Below are 17696 nucleotides of genomic sequence, written 5' to 3' on the forward strand. Positions count from 1 at the left end.
GTGGGTGTAGGGGGGACTATGAACGGTCTCCTCCCAACAAATTTGTGGACCCATCCACATCTTTATGTGTGATATTCCTTTGCCCGTCTATCGCATTCACTTTCATTCACAAACCAAACACATTCAAAACTTCGATTGCCATCTCCCATCCACGCGATATCCATCCAAACAAACTAATATTAAGTTTGCTAGATGGAGCTCGTGTTATTTTTCATTTTGCACACAACTGGGCTTCCGTTAAAATATCTGCTCAGCTTTCGGCCTGCAAAGTGAGAAAAGGAAGAAATCAAAGCAAAGACAAATGCAGTTGGATAGCAAAAGTTTTCTTCTATATACGTAGGCAGAAACAATCCAGCCCTTATCTCTGACCCTAAAATCGATCCGGGCAACTTTTATGAGCTGTTTGCATCATTTCAGACCGGGAATCTACTTTCTTCAACTTTGTTATTATCTCTCTTTACTTCCAGGAATCTACTTCATTTGCTTTTTCATGAATTCTCCAATGTGACAAGATCAGTTTGTTCTGTAATTTTAATTGTTCCATGGATCAAAAGTTTTCTTGTGCATAGATATGTGTATAACAAACATCAACAAGCTTTATATAGGTAATCAATTAATCAGAGGACCATAGTGTGCAAGTAAAGTAACAAACCGTTTGATAGTTTTGCCTTTTTATGTCCTTTTTGTATATGTAGATTAGCCCCCAAAACTGTAGTATGCTTATTAATTTAGGACAAATTGGCATGGAAGATCAATAACAAATGTTTGTGGCATGCAGTGAATATAGATAGAATTTATGGATTTTTAGTTGAGCTTCTTGATGTTACAAACTTAATTATTTACCTGTACTTTTTTATAAACTGCACGAGAAAAGTTAATTTGGGAGTATGTCTGCAGTGGAATGGGATCCTTGGCTACTGCATATTGAGCTACAGTTAATTGCACTTGAAGCCTTCTTCCACGTCCGATTGGAATTTGGAATGGGACATCCGGCATAATAAGCTACACTGCTACAGTAATCTGTACGGTATTTCCAAAAAAAACTGTACCGATAGTTGATCTATACGTACTGCATTCTTTTAAGGGTTTTGGAACTCTTCCCCCGTATGGTACGTAAAACAAAACGATAGATTGGTACATAATTAATTAAGTATTTATTATTTGATTGTGTTATAGTATAAATATTTTTAAGGTAGACACGGGTATTAAAAATGTAGGTGAAAATGATTAGATAAATATTGTGATTAGTTTAAAAGAAAAGGTAGATGAAGAAATTAAATAGAGTTGGTTGAAAGGAGGGATAGATGGAGAAATAAATTTATTTTGGGATAATTACTATGCTAGAAATAATTACATTTTCACGGAGGTAGAAAAAACTTGAAAATAAATTAATATGATTTTTAAGTAACTTTTCTATTTTTTTTATAAAATGCATGGTTTAAAAATTCAGGAAGCGTGTGTGCTGGAAATGAAGGAATAGAAGTTAGTAAAGTGGAGAAAAGAACACACTGCTAGGTTGTGTTCGAAACTATGGGTTCATCTTTAATAGACTACCGAGTCTTTAGTTTGTACAGGACATGAGGAGAAGGGTCACATTGCTTGGAGTGTTTTTTCTTCAAGAATGGGTTGTTCCCAGTTTGAGTTTATGCCTTTCCAGCTACAGAAACTTTTTCATGCTCATGAATCTCTCAGTTGTTTGGATCAGCCTTTTGGTATTTCTGAATTGGATAAAATTGTAAAGAATTTACCCATAGATAGAGCTCCTGGGCCTGATGGTTTTAATGGGCTGTTTGTGAAGAAGTGTTGGCCAATCATTTGTCAAGATTACTACAAACTTGCAGCTGAATTTTACTCTGGCACTTTGGACTTGGATCCCCTAAATCACTCTTTTATCATTTTGGTTCCAAAGAAACCTGTTCGTGAAGGAATAAATGACTATAGGCAAATATCACTCCTGAGAATTTCTCTTAAAATCCTGACAAAAATTCTGGCTGACAGACTACAAAAGGTGATATTAGAATTAATTAGTTAGAATCAATATGGCTTCATAAAAGGGAGAACTATACAAGATTGCCTAGCTTGGAATTTTGAATTTCTTCATCAGTGCCATCATTCCAAAAGAGAAATAGTTTTGTTAAAATTGGACTTTGAGAAGGCTTTTGATACTATTGAACATGAAGCCATTTTGCTAGGAATGGAAGCTATGAGTTTCAGTGTTACATGGCTTGGATGGATAAGGAAGATCTTTTCTTCTGCCTCCTCCTCAGTTCTGATAAATTGGGTTCCTGGAAAGAATTTTCATTGCAAGAGGGGGGTGAGGCAAGGTGACCCACTTTCACCTTTACTCTTTGTACTAGGAGCTGAGCTTATTCAGGCTATTGTTAACAGAGCTTATAGTATGGGGCTCCTTTCAAAGCTTCTTCCTTCAGATATTGATCCAAATTTCCCCATTGTCCAATATGCTGATGACACTCTCCTCTATTTGAAAGCTAGTGATAGAGAACTTTTTATTCTGAAGGCTTTATTACAAACTTTTCAGCTGGGGACTGATCTGAAGTTCAATTTCAATAAATCTTGTCTCATTCCAATAAATGTTGATGAGGGGAAAGCTCAGAACTTAGCTGCAGTTTTTGGATGTAAATTGGGGTATTTGCCTTTTACTTATTTGGGTTTACCTCTTGGTACCACTAAGCCAGAGGTAATTGATTTTGCACCTTTGGTGGATAGAATTGAGACGGCTTACTGCAAATGCTTCTTTCTTGTCTTATGGTGATAGGCTTACACTGGTTAATTCAGTTTTTTCTTCACTGCCCATCTACTACATGTGTACTATAATGTTGCCAAAGACAATGATTGACAGTATTGACAGAGCAAGGAGGCATTGTCTTTGGAGAGGCTATCATTGGCAGCCTGGAATAAGGTTTGTAAGCCTAAGTGCAAAGGGGGCCTTGGAGTTCTAAACCTTTCTATCCAAAACCAAGCTTTGCTTATCAAGTTTTTGGATAAGTTTTACAATAAGAAGAATTTGCCCTGGGTCAATCTTGTTTGGACTTCCTATTATGGTAATACTATCCCTCATTTATCAAATTTTAAAGGCTCTTTCTGGTGGAGAGATATTTGCAAATTGATGGATGTCTTCAGAGGTCTTGCAAGGTGTCATCTGAAAAGTGGAAATACCGGTTCGTTTTGGTATGATGTATGGAATGATCAATCTCCTCTTTTTTACTCTATGCCAAGGCTATGCTCTTTTGCTCAGGACCATAATGTATCAGTCTCCGATTTCCTATCCATCGAGGCAGAAGGCAATTTCACATTGCCACTATCTATCTAGGCCTTCCAGGAGTTTCAAGAACTTACTTCTTTCCTTGTGGATGTTGAGCTGGTCAATAAAAATGATGTTTGGTCTTACATTTGGGGGAATATGAAGTATTCCTCACACAAATTTTATGCTCTAAACTTCAGAGCTGTTAAGCCAACAGTTCATTACCTATGGCTTTGGAAGTATAAAGCAGTTTCTAAAATGAAGGTGTTTGGATGGCTACTCTTGATGAATAGATTGAACACCAAAATTATGCTTGATCATAAGAATTGTGCTCCTCCAAATTATGGCCTTTCTTGTGTTCTTTGTCAATCGACAGCTGTAAAAGACTTAATGCATCTGTTCTTTCTATGCCCCTTTGCTCAGAATTGTTGGAACCTTTTGGGCATTGCCTGGGATACAACCCTTTCTTTCGAAGGAATGTTTATAAGGGCTAAGTTGGATTATCAGGGGAACTGTTCATGGAGAAGTTTCTTTATGGTCCTTGGAATATCTGGAAGTAAAGGAATGGTTTCATTTTTAATCAAAAAATTCCTTCTTTGTCTTCTTGGAGGCAACTCTTAAAGGGTGACCTCTTTCTTTTGTTGTTTAGGATTAATGCGAGATATCACGATGTAATCATAAGCTGGATCAATCTGTTGTAATTTGTTCTCTTCTTTATTAATAAAATTATCTTAACAACTTAAAGTAGTTTTGCACGTAAATCGGGCGCTGACGTCATCGCCTAATTTCCCTCGCTCCCGTCGGACGACCGACGCGTAGTCGCGTCCCAATCATAATGTGTTTTTTCATTGTTTTCTTTTCCAGATTTAACATTTAAACTGCTAAGTGTATAAATATAATAACTTGACTCTAAAATTATTTTTCATTGTCTCGTTTATTTTCCTTCATACTATTAGCCGAAGCCAACCAATTTGACATTTCTATTTTAGGACACTTTGAAATTTTTTCGAGAAGAAGACTTTGATTTTAGGACTGATTTTACGTGGTTTGCTGGTCACTCTAGTTCCCTAGCTCTATTTTTATGATATTTAGAAACATAAAAAAACATATATATGTAGTTATTTTTTAAAAACCAAGGTCAAAATTTCAGAACCTTTAAAAAATATTTGACAAGCATGACATTAACGGAAGCTAATAAAATATAATCAAAATCTAAAACCGTGAATTGGAAATAGCCCATCCGGATTTCAATTCTACGCTTTATAACGGAACTATCCCATCTGGGTTTAAATTCTACACTTTAGTAATAGGTACTACCTCCCATATAAATTTTAATTCTAAGTTGTTTAACATATATTAAGGTTTGAGAAGGAAGACTATGATGTCCCTTATTAAATATTGTATAGGTAGGAGTAGAAGGGTAGTTGAGAGTAAAATAGAGAGAAATTTGAACGATTAGTGATTAATGAGACCATTATTACTCTATTGTGACAATTATTTTGAGGCGAATTCAAATTCTAGAAATACAATTGTTATGGAACAGAGGTAGTAACGTATTTGTCACTATGTACACATTAATAAGGGTGAATGAAACGGTCTTTAGAAGAAAATGAAAATCGAACTGGCGAAGATTCTCGGGAGATAAATGCCAGATGCTGAAAATATAAACGCAGGGCGACAATCCAACATTCCTTCCAGAGTTTTTCCACCCACCAGCATTTACCGCGCACGCATTCCGAGGCGGCCCCCCCTCATCTCATCAAGTCTCCATCTCCTTGTTTTCTTCTGACCAAGGAGGGCATTTTCGTCAGAGGATGAACATTTCCAACGGCCCAATTCTGCCCTCACATCCGTTTCTGAATTCTCATCAGATTCAGATCCCTTTCCTTCTGCTGTAACAACGTTTCCTAATAATATTTTTTGATTCCCCATCCAGAGAAAGAAGTAAATAATTAAGCCCAAATCTTGCATGGTGACCACGTGTCAGTGACACATTCTGTCAGAGAATGGGATTAGACGATTTGTTAACCACAAATCTCTGACAGAACTAGAGTGAGAAACAATCTCTGCCAAAATCTAGAGAGAGAAACAACCTCTGCAGAGAGAGAGAGAGAGAGAGAGAGAGAGAGAGAGAGGCCTTTGTATAGTACAGTTGCCCACTCATCTCTCGCACTCGCAATGCGCCTTTTGATGTCACTCATGGCTGCTCTCTTTTGATCTTTTCCTCTTTTTCTTCTTCTTCTTTGAAGCATCATCAACTAGGGCGGTAGGGCCTCTTTCCTTTGTTCGTTTTATCTTTATAGCTTCTCTCTCTCTCTCTCTCTCTGTGCCCTCTTCTTCCTAGCCGAATTCTGCTGGTCTCCATTGCGGCTACTGTTCTTGGGGTTGCCCTCTCTCTCTCCTTCCTTTGGTTTTGGGCGGTTTTCTTTTGCTGAAAAAAACTAGTTCTTGATTGGTTCTTGTCATCTTTTGGAGGACATTGCTCTGGGTGTGTGTCAAGATTGTGCTGGGAGCATAAAGCTGGGATCTTTGGCCAGGTTCTTGACTATCTAAATTGTTTGTTGTTGCTATGTACTAATTACCCTTGCATTTGGGAGCTCATAAGTCATAACATTACTTTTCTCTTTTGCAGATTGTAGAGGGCTTCTGGTTCTTGTCACTGGGGGTGCTTTAGAGCATTTCTTGGTGTCCATTACTATTCTGGGTCATAGAGTTTCCAATCTTTGGCAATTACTCGGAGGAATTCTTGAGCTGTGTGCTACTGTTTCCTTTCCCTGATAAATCAACCAAGGGAAGGGAAGGCTGTATATTTTCCCTTTCTTGTTCTTGATCTTTGCAATAATTTTGATCATCTTGAAGAAAAGAAGTATAAAGTGTTTGGCTGTGAAATGGCTGAGGTGAAGCCTGAGGACATGGTCCATCATCCACCCATGGACCAGCTTCAGGGATTTGAGTACTGCATAGACTCCAATCCATCCTGGGGTATGTAGTGTTACACTGCACTGAAGTGTTCTATGATTGGTTGATTTGTATTGTAGCATAGTATATGTTACTAACCCTGAGTGGTTCTGGTTGTTGCAGGTGAAGCAATTGCTTTGGGCTTTCAGCATTACATTCTTTCCCTGGGCACTGCTGTGATGATCCCAACAATGCTGGTTCCTCTTATGGGTGGAAATGATGTGAGAATTGCTTCATTTATTAACCCGTTTTTTATGTGCAGTAGAATTCCAGCTTCTGTATCAGTTGTCAAATGCTACAGCACATTAATATTGCAGGACCAACATATGACTATTCTTACTAAAATTTTTTGTTTCATTTGCTTCCAATAAAAGCATGACAAGGCAAGAGTTGTTCAAACACTGCTATTTGTTACTGGGATAAAAACACTGCTCCAGACATTATTCGGCACTCGACTTCCTACCATCATTGGGGGCTCATATGCATTTGTTGTTCCAATCCTCTCCATTATCCGTGACCCATCGCTTGCGCAAATTGCTGATGGCCATACTGTAAGTATGCAATGATCTTCAAGCTTATTTCAAATAGGCTATTGTTAATTATGGCCATTTTGGTACTGGAAAATTTTCGTTGTATTTACCTAAAGTATCTGTTTTGGTTCATTTGCAGAGATTTGTGCAGACAATGAGAGCAATACAAGGCTCCCTGATAGTCTCCTCGAGCATTCAGATAATTCTTGGCTATAGCCAATTGTGGGCAATTTGCTCCAGGTACCGCAGCTCCCGCAATATGCTTGAGTAGGACGTACGATGCCTTTATCCGTTTCTCCCCTAAAAAATATTCTTCTGCCATTATATGTCCAAATCTGTGCAAACATTTATACTGAGGGCATTTATTTGACAAACTTTGCTGGACCAATATGACATTGATGTGTGTAGATATTGCAGTTCAGATGATAAATATTTTAATCTTCATACTAGTATGACTAGCCGGCCACTTTATGTTGTTCTCAGTTTGAGTAGTGGGCATCATGACTTTAGAGAAAGTGAAAATATGCTAGTATACTAATCAAAGGGAGACCAAGATACTCAAAAGTGATGGGATATGTTTGCTACCTTCATGTCGACGATAAGAATAAGATGACAGTAGTTTGATACCATGATGTGCATGTTGCAGGTTCTTTAGCCCACTTGGGATGGTTCCGGTGGTCGCGCTTGTGGGGCTTGGCCTATTCGAGAGAGGATTCCCTGTGGTAAAAGCTCTAATAGCTACCGTTACTTCCACTCTGTATGACAGTACCAGTCAATTCAATGTTAGGTTCTTGCAATTCTAAAGTATGCCCACATAATCCAGAAAAAAAGAATATTATCTCAACATAACCTTTTTGAAGCATTTGCTTGCTTATTTTGTATTTTCTCTGTTTCATATTATAAGTTGATTGACTTTTTCCTTAGTTAAAGTTCTTTAGGTTTGACCAAGTTTAAAGAAAAAATTATTAACATCTACCACACCAAAGTAGTTTCATTAAATTTAATATTAAATATATTTTGTTAATATGTTTGTTTTATATTGAAAATATTAGTATATTTATCTCTAACTTGGTCAAACTTAAAAAAATTTGACTAAAAAAAGTCAAACTATTTATAATATAAAACGGAGGGAGTACCATATAATTTATCTGATAAGTTAAATATTAGCATTATTATTATTATTATTTAGTTTATTTGAAGCATAGAAGTTAGGATCCACTATTATTATTGGTTTATTTGCATCATACTCCTAGAATTCATGAAAATTACCCAACTTAGTCGTAAACATTCACCATGAAAAAAGGGGTTGATTGTTGCCTATGCTAAGCTGCTTCGATCATTAATTAATCCTATGAAACATGTTCACTTAAATATTTACTTCCAACTTGGCAAATTTGACTCCTGGAACAAATCAATTCTTTGCATGAATCATCTCTGTTATCACCTTTTTAAAGCTATTTATATTACAATAATTGTTAACCCATACTTAATTTGGTTGTTACACATTATATCAGGTTGGGAGATGTGTGGAGATCGGCCTTCCAATGCTCATCCTGTTTGTCGCGCTCTCCCAATATCTGAAGCATGTAAATGTCCGGCATGTTCCAGTTTTGGAGAGGTTTTCGCTGCTTATATGCGTTGCTCTTGTGTGGGTATATGCCCACATCCTCACAGCAAGTGGCGCCTACAAGCACACAGCCCTGCTCACCCAGTTCAGCTGCCGAACAGACCGTGCCAACCTCATCTCTTCTGCTCTATGGTTTGGAGTCTGCCACATTAGCTGATTAATTTTTACATCCACATTTTACAACAAACTCACATGTTCAATGTTTTCACTGTCTCGAAGGATAAGCATTCCGTTCCCGTTGCAATGGGGTGCACCAACATTCAGTGCAAATCATGCGTTTGGTATGATGGCTGCCGTCGTGGTGTCGTTAATTGAGGTACCTTGAAATACTTAGCAAATACATGGTTTATCAGAGCATTTTTCAGTGTTCTGAGAACATTTCAATACTGCAGACAACTGGAGCTTTCATGGCTGCTGCCCGGTTGGCAAGCGCAACACCACCACCTGCATATGTGCTGAGTAGAGGCATTGGATGGCAGGTTAGTGGTCTTCTCATAGGTTGATTCATGAATCTTAACTTGGAATACCCACTAAATTAGTTACATGTTCATAAACATTTAAGAACCAAATTTTGTTTCTGGTAAAGAAATGTAAATTTTTGGATGGATAATTCTGCTAGTGATAAACTCCCTTTTAACTTTTCTGCTCGAATATGTCAATTTTTCAGGGAATCGGTACCTTACTAGATGGTCTATTTGGCACTGGTACTGGATCTACTGTTTCTGTGTGAGTGCATCTGCTGTACTAATACTGAGTTTTCACCCTATGTTTGCTCTGTAAAAGCACCCCTAATCTTTTGGGTGTTATTCAGTGAGAATGTTGGTCTTCTTGGATCAACAAGGGTTGGTAGCAGGAGAGTGATACAGATTTCTGCAGGATTCATGATCTTCTTCTCCATGCTAGGTAGCATTTCTCCCTAGCATTCAACACACATTTTTGCTGTTTTTTTGGGAGTTCTGAATCTGTCATGGTTGTAGGAAAATTCGGTGCACTATTTGCCTCCATTCCATTCCCAATATTTGCGGCTATATACTGCGTAATGTTTGGCATTGTCGGTAAGCAGCCCAAACATACATGACAAAATGATTTTTTTTTCGCTTTTTAAATGTATTTAATGGACAGTACACTCATTTTATTGTGTCTTCAGCTGCTGTGGGACTATCCTTTTTGCAATTCACCAACATGAACTCAATGCGCAACCTCTTCATTGTTGGTGTCTCCCTCTTTCTTGGCTTATCAATACCAGAGTACTTTTCTCGGTATACCACGAGCGCACAACAAGGACCAGCGCACACTAAGGCTGGATGGGTTCGTACTTATATACTCTCTAACATTTCAATTTCCATTTGGAATGAACAGCGTACGAAAATGAATCTATATCTAGTACATTGCGGTAACACAATGCTAATTGACTGCAAAAAAAAATGTGATATTGCCTAATGTTATTCCTTATTTGTTGCAATAAAAATAAAACTTAGACAAGAAGTCAAGAACATTATCATGATTAATTTCAAGTCCAAAATAGAAAAGTATTGATATTGGTTTCATGATTTATATGCTATTCATTTTCTGACATTGGTTCTCCAATGTTCTTAGAATATTTGACATTTTCCTGCAAGTCTGTTCATTGTACATGTTTACACTGGAAACCAGAATTTGAATTGTGCGCTCTTGTGTGCAGTTCAATGACTACATCAACAGCGTCTTCTCGTCTCCACCGACTGTCGCCCTCATCGTGGCGGTTCTCCTTGACAACACACTCGATGTCAGAGAGGCGGCAAGGGACCGGGGAATGCCATGGTGGGCGCGATTCAGGACGTTCCGAGGCGACAGCAGGAATGAAGAGTTCTACACCCTGCCATTCAACCTCAATAGGTTCTTCCCACCATCTTGAGCAGAGCAGAGCAGAGCTGCCGAAATTCAGAGAATGCAAAGACAAAGTTCCAGATGCACCAAGCAGTGAAATGTAGTCTGCTTTTGATAGGGTAGAACAGAAAGTTGAGCTGACAAAATGAGCAATTTTACCAGCAGGCAAGGAGGAACTCTCTTCTAGCTGTCCACTTGTACATAGAAACGATTCGTTTTTCTTTTCATCAGCTTCAACACCGAGGATGTTTGATTTTGCTGTAAGCAATTAATTAATATCTTGTGAACAACTGGTCATATTAGTTTGAATAAGAACTGTTAGTTATAATTTTTTTATCCATTACATCCATCTGCAACTAGCCATATACAACTCTTTATTTTTCTTTTGTTGAAATTCAGATGTACATGAGCACATCCCTATGGTTATTGGTGGCGATGAGTGATCTTAAGTCAGGCGACCAATTTGCACCAAAGTTTGACAAAAAATTTTCATGTCGGTCATCACAGAAATAGCAACTCATTGAAGCAAAAATGTGTTCTGAGCCACAAATCACAAATGTAATGGACCAAGATGTAGCACGGAAAAAAGTTAAAACATTGTTGTGCTCATCTACGCACAGTAAAAACTTTGTTTGTAACATGGCAATTGTCAAGGTAAAAAATGTGTGGAAGTAGATCTGATAAATCATGTAGCCAATCTCTCATATGCCTCTGATTTTTGCTCACTCCCAGGCTCCCAGCCCTTTCATTGATAGCCCTTGGCTGAAAGCTAGTGTTGAATATATAAGCATATGCATATTGATTTAATTTATTCCATAAATAAATTATGACATTGCAGATGTAAATTAGCATAATCGCATCATACGATCTACACATATAAACAAATCGAATATGTGAAACATAGTGAATGCGTACCGAGGGTTTTGGAAGTTCGGCTGCATAGTAGGAAGGACTCGCGATACCGAGCGTTGACGACGGCGTGCATGTCACACCCCGATCTGGCACCGTCGTACAACGGCACCTGATAGGAGCGTGTCATAGGAAAAACGGCGCGAACCGCTTCCTACGAAACTGCGATCTCAGTACCAGTCCCAGGACATAGCGCTGGTACCCACGGTGACAAATATGAATCATTGCAATCCTTAAAATAAATAGAGGACTTATTTACCTTAACTTAGGTTTGCAGCTCAGAACAGCCCGAGAATGCAACCGACGACGTGGACGAGGAAAACACCAACAACAGCAGCAGCAGCGGAACCAACGGACTAACACCCAACACCACAAGCGATGGCTAGCAACCAGGACGAAACCCTAATCTTCACTTCACTCCGTCTTCACTTCAAGGCGGAGGAACTATATATATATTTATATAGAGCAAGGGTGAGTACTTTCGTACTCAACAAGTCACGGGAATTTAGGTGTTTGATGCAAGCTTGGAAGAGAGGCAAGGTTGTTTTGCAAATCTTTGTTTTGAAATCATTTTGAAATCACTAAGTGATTTATTTCTTTCTAAGTTTGGGCCGAAAAGAGACTTGCGTCTTGATTCGACTTTAGGAGATGTTTTTCAACAGCTCATTTGGTAATGTACCGACCTCTCAGGTCAGATCATTACCTCTCGGCTCCCTGAGTCATTCCACTTGATTAATCGGCTCCCAGAGCCTTTTCATTTTCTCGGACTCCCAGAGTCCAGCTGCCCAGCAGCACAACAATCCGCTTCCACTCGGGAAGCCTAGTCTATGATGCCTGTAGACATCCCGAATCACACAGATTCGTTTCTTGACCACTCAGGTCATCCATCTGCCACATAGGCTGATTCTAGTAACGATTCCCACACCACAACAACTTTTCACAAAGCATAGACAAACAAATCTACGCTATAGGAAACACCTCACATCCGCCCATGACCGTGGACATGGCTGTTCGAATAGTTAGTCAACCTCTACAGAGGGGGTACACTTAACCCACACGATATTACTAACCCGGATCATTCAACCCGTGGCGAACAGCCACGTCTGGTGACCTTAAGGCTTTCATGACAAGGCATTTCGAAAGCCGACACAGGGTCGCCATATGCCAACGAGAGGGGTCCCAGACCGACAACAGGTTAGGTCCCAGACCATACTGTGCCAGGAAGCCCGAGGGTTCTACCCGACACCACCCCGTTGAATCCACATGTCTCTTGGCATCAAGGCTTTCCTGGTTTGCTATTTACTCAGCCAGGGGCATCCCATTGCACCCGTGTGGTCGTATTTGTTATATGCTCGGATGAATTTCCCACAGGAATCGGTCCTTATATGCGAATACGGGACAGTGCCACACAGGCACAACCCCCGCATCGCGAGTTTTCACAATTTATTTTATTTTCAAACACGCCAACACCACATATCGGGTTTTAAAGGCTTCTCAAACCCATTTCCCAAGTTTTCGACAAACAATGGTGTATGTGGGATATTTGGTATACGCACTCAGAGAGCACGAATACCGAGGTACCACAAAGGTGGACCGACAAGGAGTCAGGGTAGTACAGCCTACAGGAATTAGTGCGACTACTGGGTAGGTCCATCGGTTTGACACGCAAACCGAGGCTAAGCAAGTTAAACATGAGTGATTCTAATAATGCAAGTTGCAAACAAAATAATAATGATTTTCCAATTATAGGAGCAATTGGTCAAAGGGTGATTTGCCTTGCTCAAGGTCTTCACGAAGCTTCACGAATCTTCGAGAAAACCCGCGATCGACGAAAATCCGGTAACTGCAACTATACGCAAACAATCAAAAACCTAAACAAAAGACCAAGAAAATATCCTATTTAGACTAAATAATAGTGCCATTAGATAGATCTCAATTTTACGGAATTACTGGAAATGGAACGGAGTCAATCGGAGGAACGGATGAAGAGATATGAATTTTGGAAGGTCAATGGATTTTTCTGGACAAGGAAATGATTTATCGGAATTTTCTGGAATACGAGAAATGATTTATGGAGTTTATAGAAATAATATTCTCAAGAATATTATTGACAGTCACTGACGTGCAGGACCAAGGGAAATGATTTATGGAATTTTGGGAATAAGGAATTGATTTATGGAACAAAGGAAAAAGGATTTATTAAATCCCTTGGAAAAGAAAAGGAAAGAGGGATGTCATTTAGACTTCCTTCGGGCGGCTAGGGCGCGGCCCGAAGGCTATTGCGGCTCAGCCGAACCAAATGGGCCGGCGCAGGTGCGAGGAGGTGGCCCATTAGGGGCGCAGGAGAGAGGGAGTGGTCCGGTGGACCGAGTGCACCTCGTGGGGTCCCGGGAGGGGCCCGCTTGTCGGTGACGCGGCTCACGGAGGGATGGGCGCACGCAAGGGCGGCGCTAGGGTTCGGGGGGGGGGGGATGGCGCACGGGCGGTGCGCCGATGTGGATGGGAGTGCGGCGGGCCCACTTGCAGTCGCTCGGCTTACTGTGGACTGCACGCACGGGAGGGAGGACGGAGGGAGGGGCCGACCGGGTCGGTTGACTCGGTCGTGCCGAGGTGGCGCCTTCGTGGCATGCCATGCAGGCCGGCGGGAGGAGGAAGAAGGGGGAGGCCGAGATGGACGGCGGACGGCGGCGGCATTCGCCGGGGCAGCACACGGAGATTCAAGGGAGGGGGAGGACACCGGAGTGATGGGAGGGACAGGAGGGAGCGAATCACCCGCCCGGATTCACCGGAGGGAGGCTGGCGGCGACGAATCGCGGCGGCGCACGCCGGCAGCGAGAAAAGGGGGAAACGGCGGAGGGGCGACGAGGATTCAATTCAAGGAGGTGGGAGCATCTCCGGGGTTTAAGGAGTCCATTTCCGGCGTCGGATGGGGCAGAGCGACGCCGTGGAGGTCCGGCGACGAGCGGCGGCCTTTGGGAGCGAGCGGCGACGGCGGCAAGCCTATGGCGGGCGGTGGCGAGGCTAGGGGCTTCGTCTACGCGCGTTCGGGAAGGCTACCGAGCTACCGCGTGAGCTAAAGGAGGGAGAGGGCAAGCGAGAAGGGAGAATGGAGGGAGGAACTACCGAGCCAAGACGGGTGCTGTGACGAGCGGCCGACGGCGCAGGAGCGAGCTCTCCGGCCTCGGGCTGGGGAAGGGGAGGAAGACGGGTGCCCGGAGTCCCGCGTCACGCGTCCTCGCATGCACCGGTCTCCCCGGTGCTCGGTGGCAGACGGCGACTGCAAGAGCAGAGGAAGGGCGACAATGGCGCGGTGGAGTAGGAGTGTGAAGCGGGAGGGATTGAGATGGGAAGGGGAGCTCGGCTTCGGTTTTATAGGCACGGGAAGTCGGTTTTGGGGGAGGAAACCGACTTAGGTGGTCAAGGGAGCTCGGCTGGCACGGCGCTTGCGGTCAAGGAGCGGCAGGAGGTGGTCACGGGCGGCCGTGCTGAGAGGGAAAAAGCAAAAAGGGGAGGGGAAAGGAGCTCGGCTCCTTGCCGATTTGGGCGAGCAGAGGGAGGAGGGAGAGCGCGTGAAAGAGGGGAGATGAGGCTCTGCCTCCACGTCTTGGACGCACGCGCGCACAGGTGGAGCGAGTGGCAGGGCGGCATGGACGGCTGTGCGGCGCAGGCGGCCAGGGCGGACGTGGCGGCGACCGGGCAGTCGGCCATGTGTGGGCGAGGGCGCGCGCGGCGCGAGGGCGCGGCGAAATTTGAAAAGGCGGCGGCGGGAATCGGCGCCGGTGGGGGAGCTTCAACGGGAGAGAGAAACGGAGAGAGAGGGGGCGAGCAAGAGAAGAGAGCGAGCGAGCAAGCGAGAGAGAGAGAGAGAGCCGCTCTCTCTCTCTCGGCTCGGCTAGGGCGCGTGCAACGCATGTGCGAAGAGGAGGGGGCACGGCTGAGAGGAGGGATGGGCCGAGGGAGAGGAATTCGGCCCACAAAAATAGAGGGAGGCAAAACGGACTTTGACAGCGAAGTTGAATTGGAGGGAATTTGAATTTGGAATTTGACTTGGACTTCGGATGAGAGGGAGGAGTCGACGAAGGGATTCAAAATGGGGATTTGGTATTCTCGGAACCGAGAGGAATATTGGCAAGGGATTCAAGGACAGAATTGGATTTTGGAGACTTGAATCGGAAGAGAAATTTTTGAGGTGAAGGATTTTGATTTCGATGAGAGGGAACAATGGGATTGAAGTGAGATCCTTGGCACAACTTAGACTCAACACTCAAAGAACGGAAATTTTCGCAAATAGTTTTTAACGACTCACGAAAAGCGGAGTGTTATAGTGCAGCACCCGAGCGAAGGGGAATATGAGTTTTTGTGGACGAACAACAAGCAGTCGCACAACGTGCTTCCTAAAAATATTATTGCCGGCTTCTCCTAGTATAGGACGTCACAAGCGAAGGTTCCGGGGACTTACTCTCCTGATCGCCGGTGCAATACAGAGTAGGAGGAAAACTTTAGATTGATTTCACGTGTTGCGAGGAGGCGTTGGCTCGGTTTATATGGAGATATCATGATGTTTGATCAGGACGCCTGCATGATCTCCACACCGTGTAACTGAACCGGATATAACTTATCCAGACTCCACGCTGCTCCACACACCGAATTATTCAGTGTGTATCCAAAACAAAACCAAATTTTATAGAAAAACAAAACTGCAAAAAAAAATAAACTGCGTTCGCGCAAGGGTGATGAACGAATTTTGACGGACTATTCAATTGCATGTCGCATATGCGCGCCGCCCAGCCATGCCAAGCCAGGCGAGCGAGTACATACATGTGTTGCTCTTGTTCTCCCCATCACACATGTTGGTTCAATTATGAGATAGACTGAGGTATGTGGAACTCAATGAAAGCGCAAAGGACGACATCATTTGGAAGTAGACAGAAAATGGTCAATACACGTACGGTAAGAAGTGATTATTTGGCGCAATTCAATGGCACTACTTCCACTGCAATTTTTTCCATGATTTGGAAATCCCAGGCTGAACCAAAACATCACTTCATTGTTTGGCTCTGCAGTCTTTGCAGGGACTCCTTTGAGGATGCAACACATCTTGCAAAAGAATGCGACTTCACAAAATCGGTCTGGAACCAAATCTGCACTCGGCAAGGTTACCGGCATATACACACGGACTCCCAATCAATTTCAGACTGGGTGGAAGCACTTTCTACCATCAGGCCAAAAAGTTAAAGAAAGAAAATCATAGGAACCTGTTAACCACTTGGTGGCATGTATGGTTGGAACGAAACCGACGGATCTTCCAGCAGAAATCGCAACCGGCGATCCAAGTAGCCTTCTCGATTTAGGAAAATATAGACCTTTTATAATTTATCTGACTTCCTTTTTTAGGAGGTCCTAGCTGTTCAGGGCTAATTCCCAGCTCTGCTTTGTTCTTGTACTTAACTCAATCTTCCCCTTCTAATATATCTGGCAATGCTCTTGTGCCGTCAAAGTTTTTCAGAAAAGCAGAGTATCCTAACCATGGAAGAAACTAGTGGCATAAATTAGGGCTAGAAACCTACTAACATGAAGCATGGATGAACTTAAAATTAGCAAAGTATTGTAAGAGAGATGTATCAAGTATGCATGTTACCCGATCGGGAAGACTCCGACGATCCCTCCCGGCGGAGTGCCGTCACCGAGAAATCCTCCGGGCGAGAAGCCAACGTCCCTGACTTTCTCCCGAAATCTCCCTCCATTCACAGACTGACCTACACAACTATTTCTGCAGCATGGTGCGTTCTTGTTCTGCTTCCCGAACTTGGTCTATTCCCAAATGGTAGGCATGCTTCCTCAATGGATCAATGTCGAGCTTGGTTATCTTCCTTGGATGCTCCCACATGTGCAGTCGAAGGTCGGTTGCCGTTCGGGCCAGGGCAACAAGGCCCAATGGGGCCGGTCAGCCTAGCTACTTGTTGTAGGCCGGTCGGTCCTCCAATAAATCGGGGAAAAAGTACATCGAAAGTCCCTCAACTTGTCATCGAATTATAAAATCGTCCTTAAACCGTAAAACCGGATATAACGCGTCCCCAACTTACAAAACTAGTGTATACTAGGTCTCTTGGCGGTTTTGACTCCGGTTTTGTCCGACATGGCAGCTGACTCAGCGTGGGACCCACGTGGGTCCCACATGTCGGCCTTTTCTTCCCCTCCTCTCTTCCTCTCTCATCCCTTTCCACGGCAACGGTTACGGAGAGCAGCTGGGCACGGTGCGGCGGGGTAGCAGCTGGGCGCAGCCGACGGCCGGCGGGGGAGGAGCTGGGCGCGGCCGGCGGTCAGCGGGGGAGGAGCGGGGCACGGCCAGCGAGGGTGGAGATGGGCACGGCTGGCAACCGCCGGGGAAGGAGCTGGGCGGCGGCGGCGGGGGAGAAGCTGGACACGGTGGTTGTCGTCATCGTCGGAGGCGGCGGGGACTAGAACGACAACGACAATGGTGGCGGCAATGGCTGTGAGGCGGCGCCGCGGCGCGAGGAGAAGCGCCCGAGAAGGAGGCCATGCG

At 43.3% G+C, this 17696-nt stretch overlaps 1 protein-coding gene across 1 annotated transcript; it reads left to right on the forward strand.

Moving 5' to 3' along the window:
• Window positions 1-5555: 5555 nt before the first annotated feature.
• On the forward strand, window positions 5556-10581 carry LOC127785137 (nucleobase-ascorbate transporter 2-like). Its single transcript, XM_052312557.1, has 14 exons — window positions 5556-5799; window positions 5895-6244; window positions 6344-6441; window positions 6595-6771; window positions 6890-6990; window positions 7397-7472; window positions 8265-8509; window positions 8597-8693; window positions 8770-8856; window positions 9045-9103; window positions 9189-9280; window positions 9355-9432; window positions 9525-9685; window positions 10059-10581. Exons 2-14 carry the CDS (start codon window positions 6151-6153, stop codon window positions 10269-10271), a joined length of 1578 nt encoding a protein of 525 aa, XP_052168517.1. The 5' UTR covers window positions 5556-5799; window positions 5895-6150; the 3' UTR covers window positions 10272-10581.
• Window positions 10582-17696: the final 7115 nt, after the last annotated feature.

The sequence above is a fragment of the Oryza glaberrima genome, chromosome 9, assembly GCF_000147395.1.
Source record: "Oryza glaberrima chromosome 9, OglaRS2, whole genome shotgun sequence".
Classification (NCBI taxonomy): Eukaryota; Viridiplantae; Streptophyta; class Magnoliopsida; order Poales; family Poaceae; genus Oryza; species Oryza glaberrima.

Coding starts and splice junctions, on each gene's coding strand:
- LOC127785137 (XM_052312557.1), top strand. CDS start 6,151: ATGGCTGAGGTGAAGCCTGAGGACATGGTCCATCATCCACCCATGGAC. Junction 8,510..8,596: donor CTCATCTCTTCTGCTCTATG/GTTTGGAGTCTG, acceptor ACTGTCTCGAAG/GATAAGCATTCCGTTCCCGT. Junction 8,857..9,044: donor GTAGAGGCATTGGATGGCAG/GTTAGTGGTCTT, acceptor TCAATTTTTCAG/GGAATCGGTACCTTACTAGA.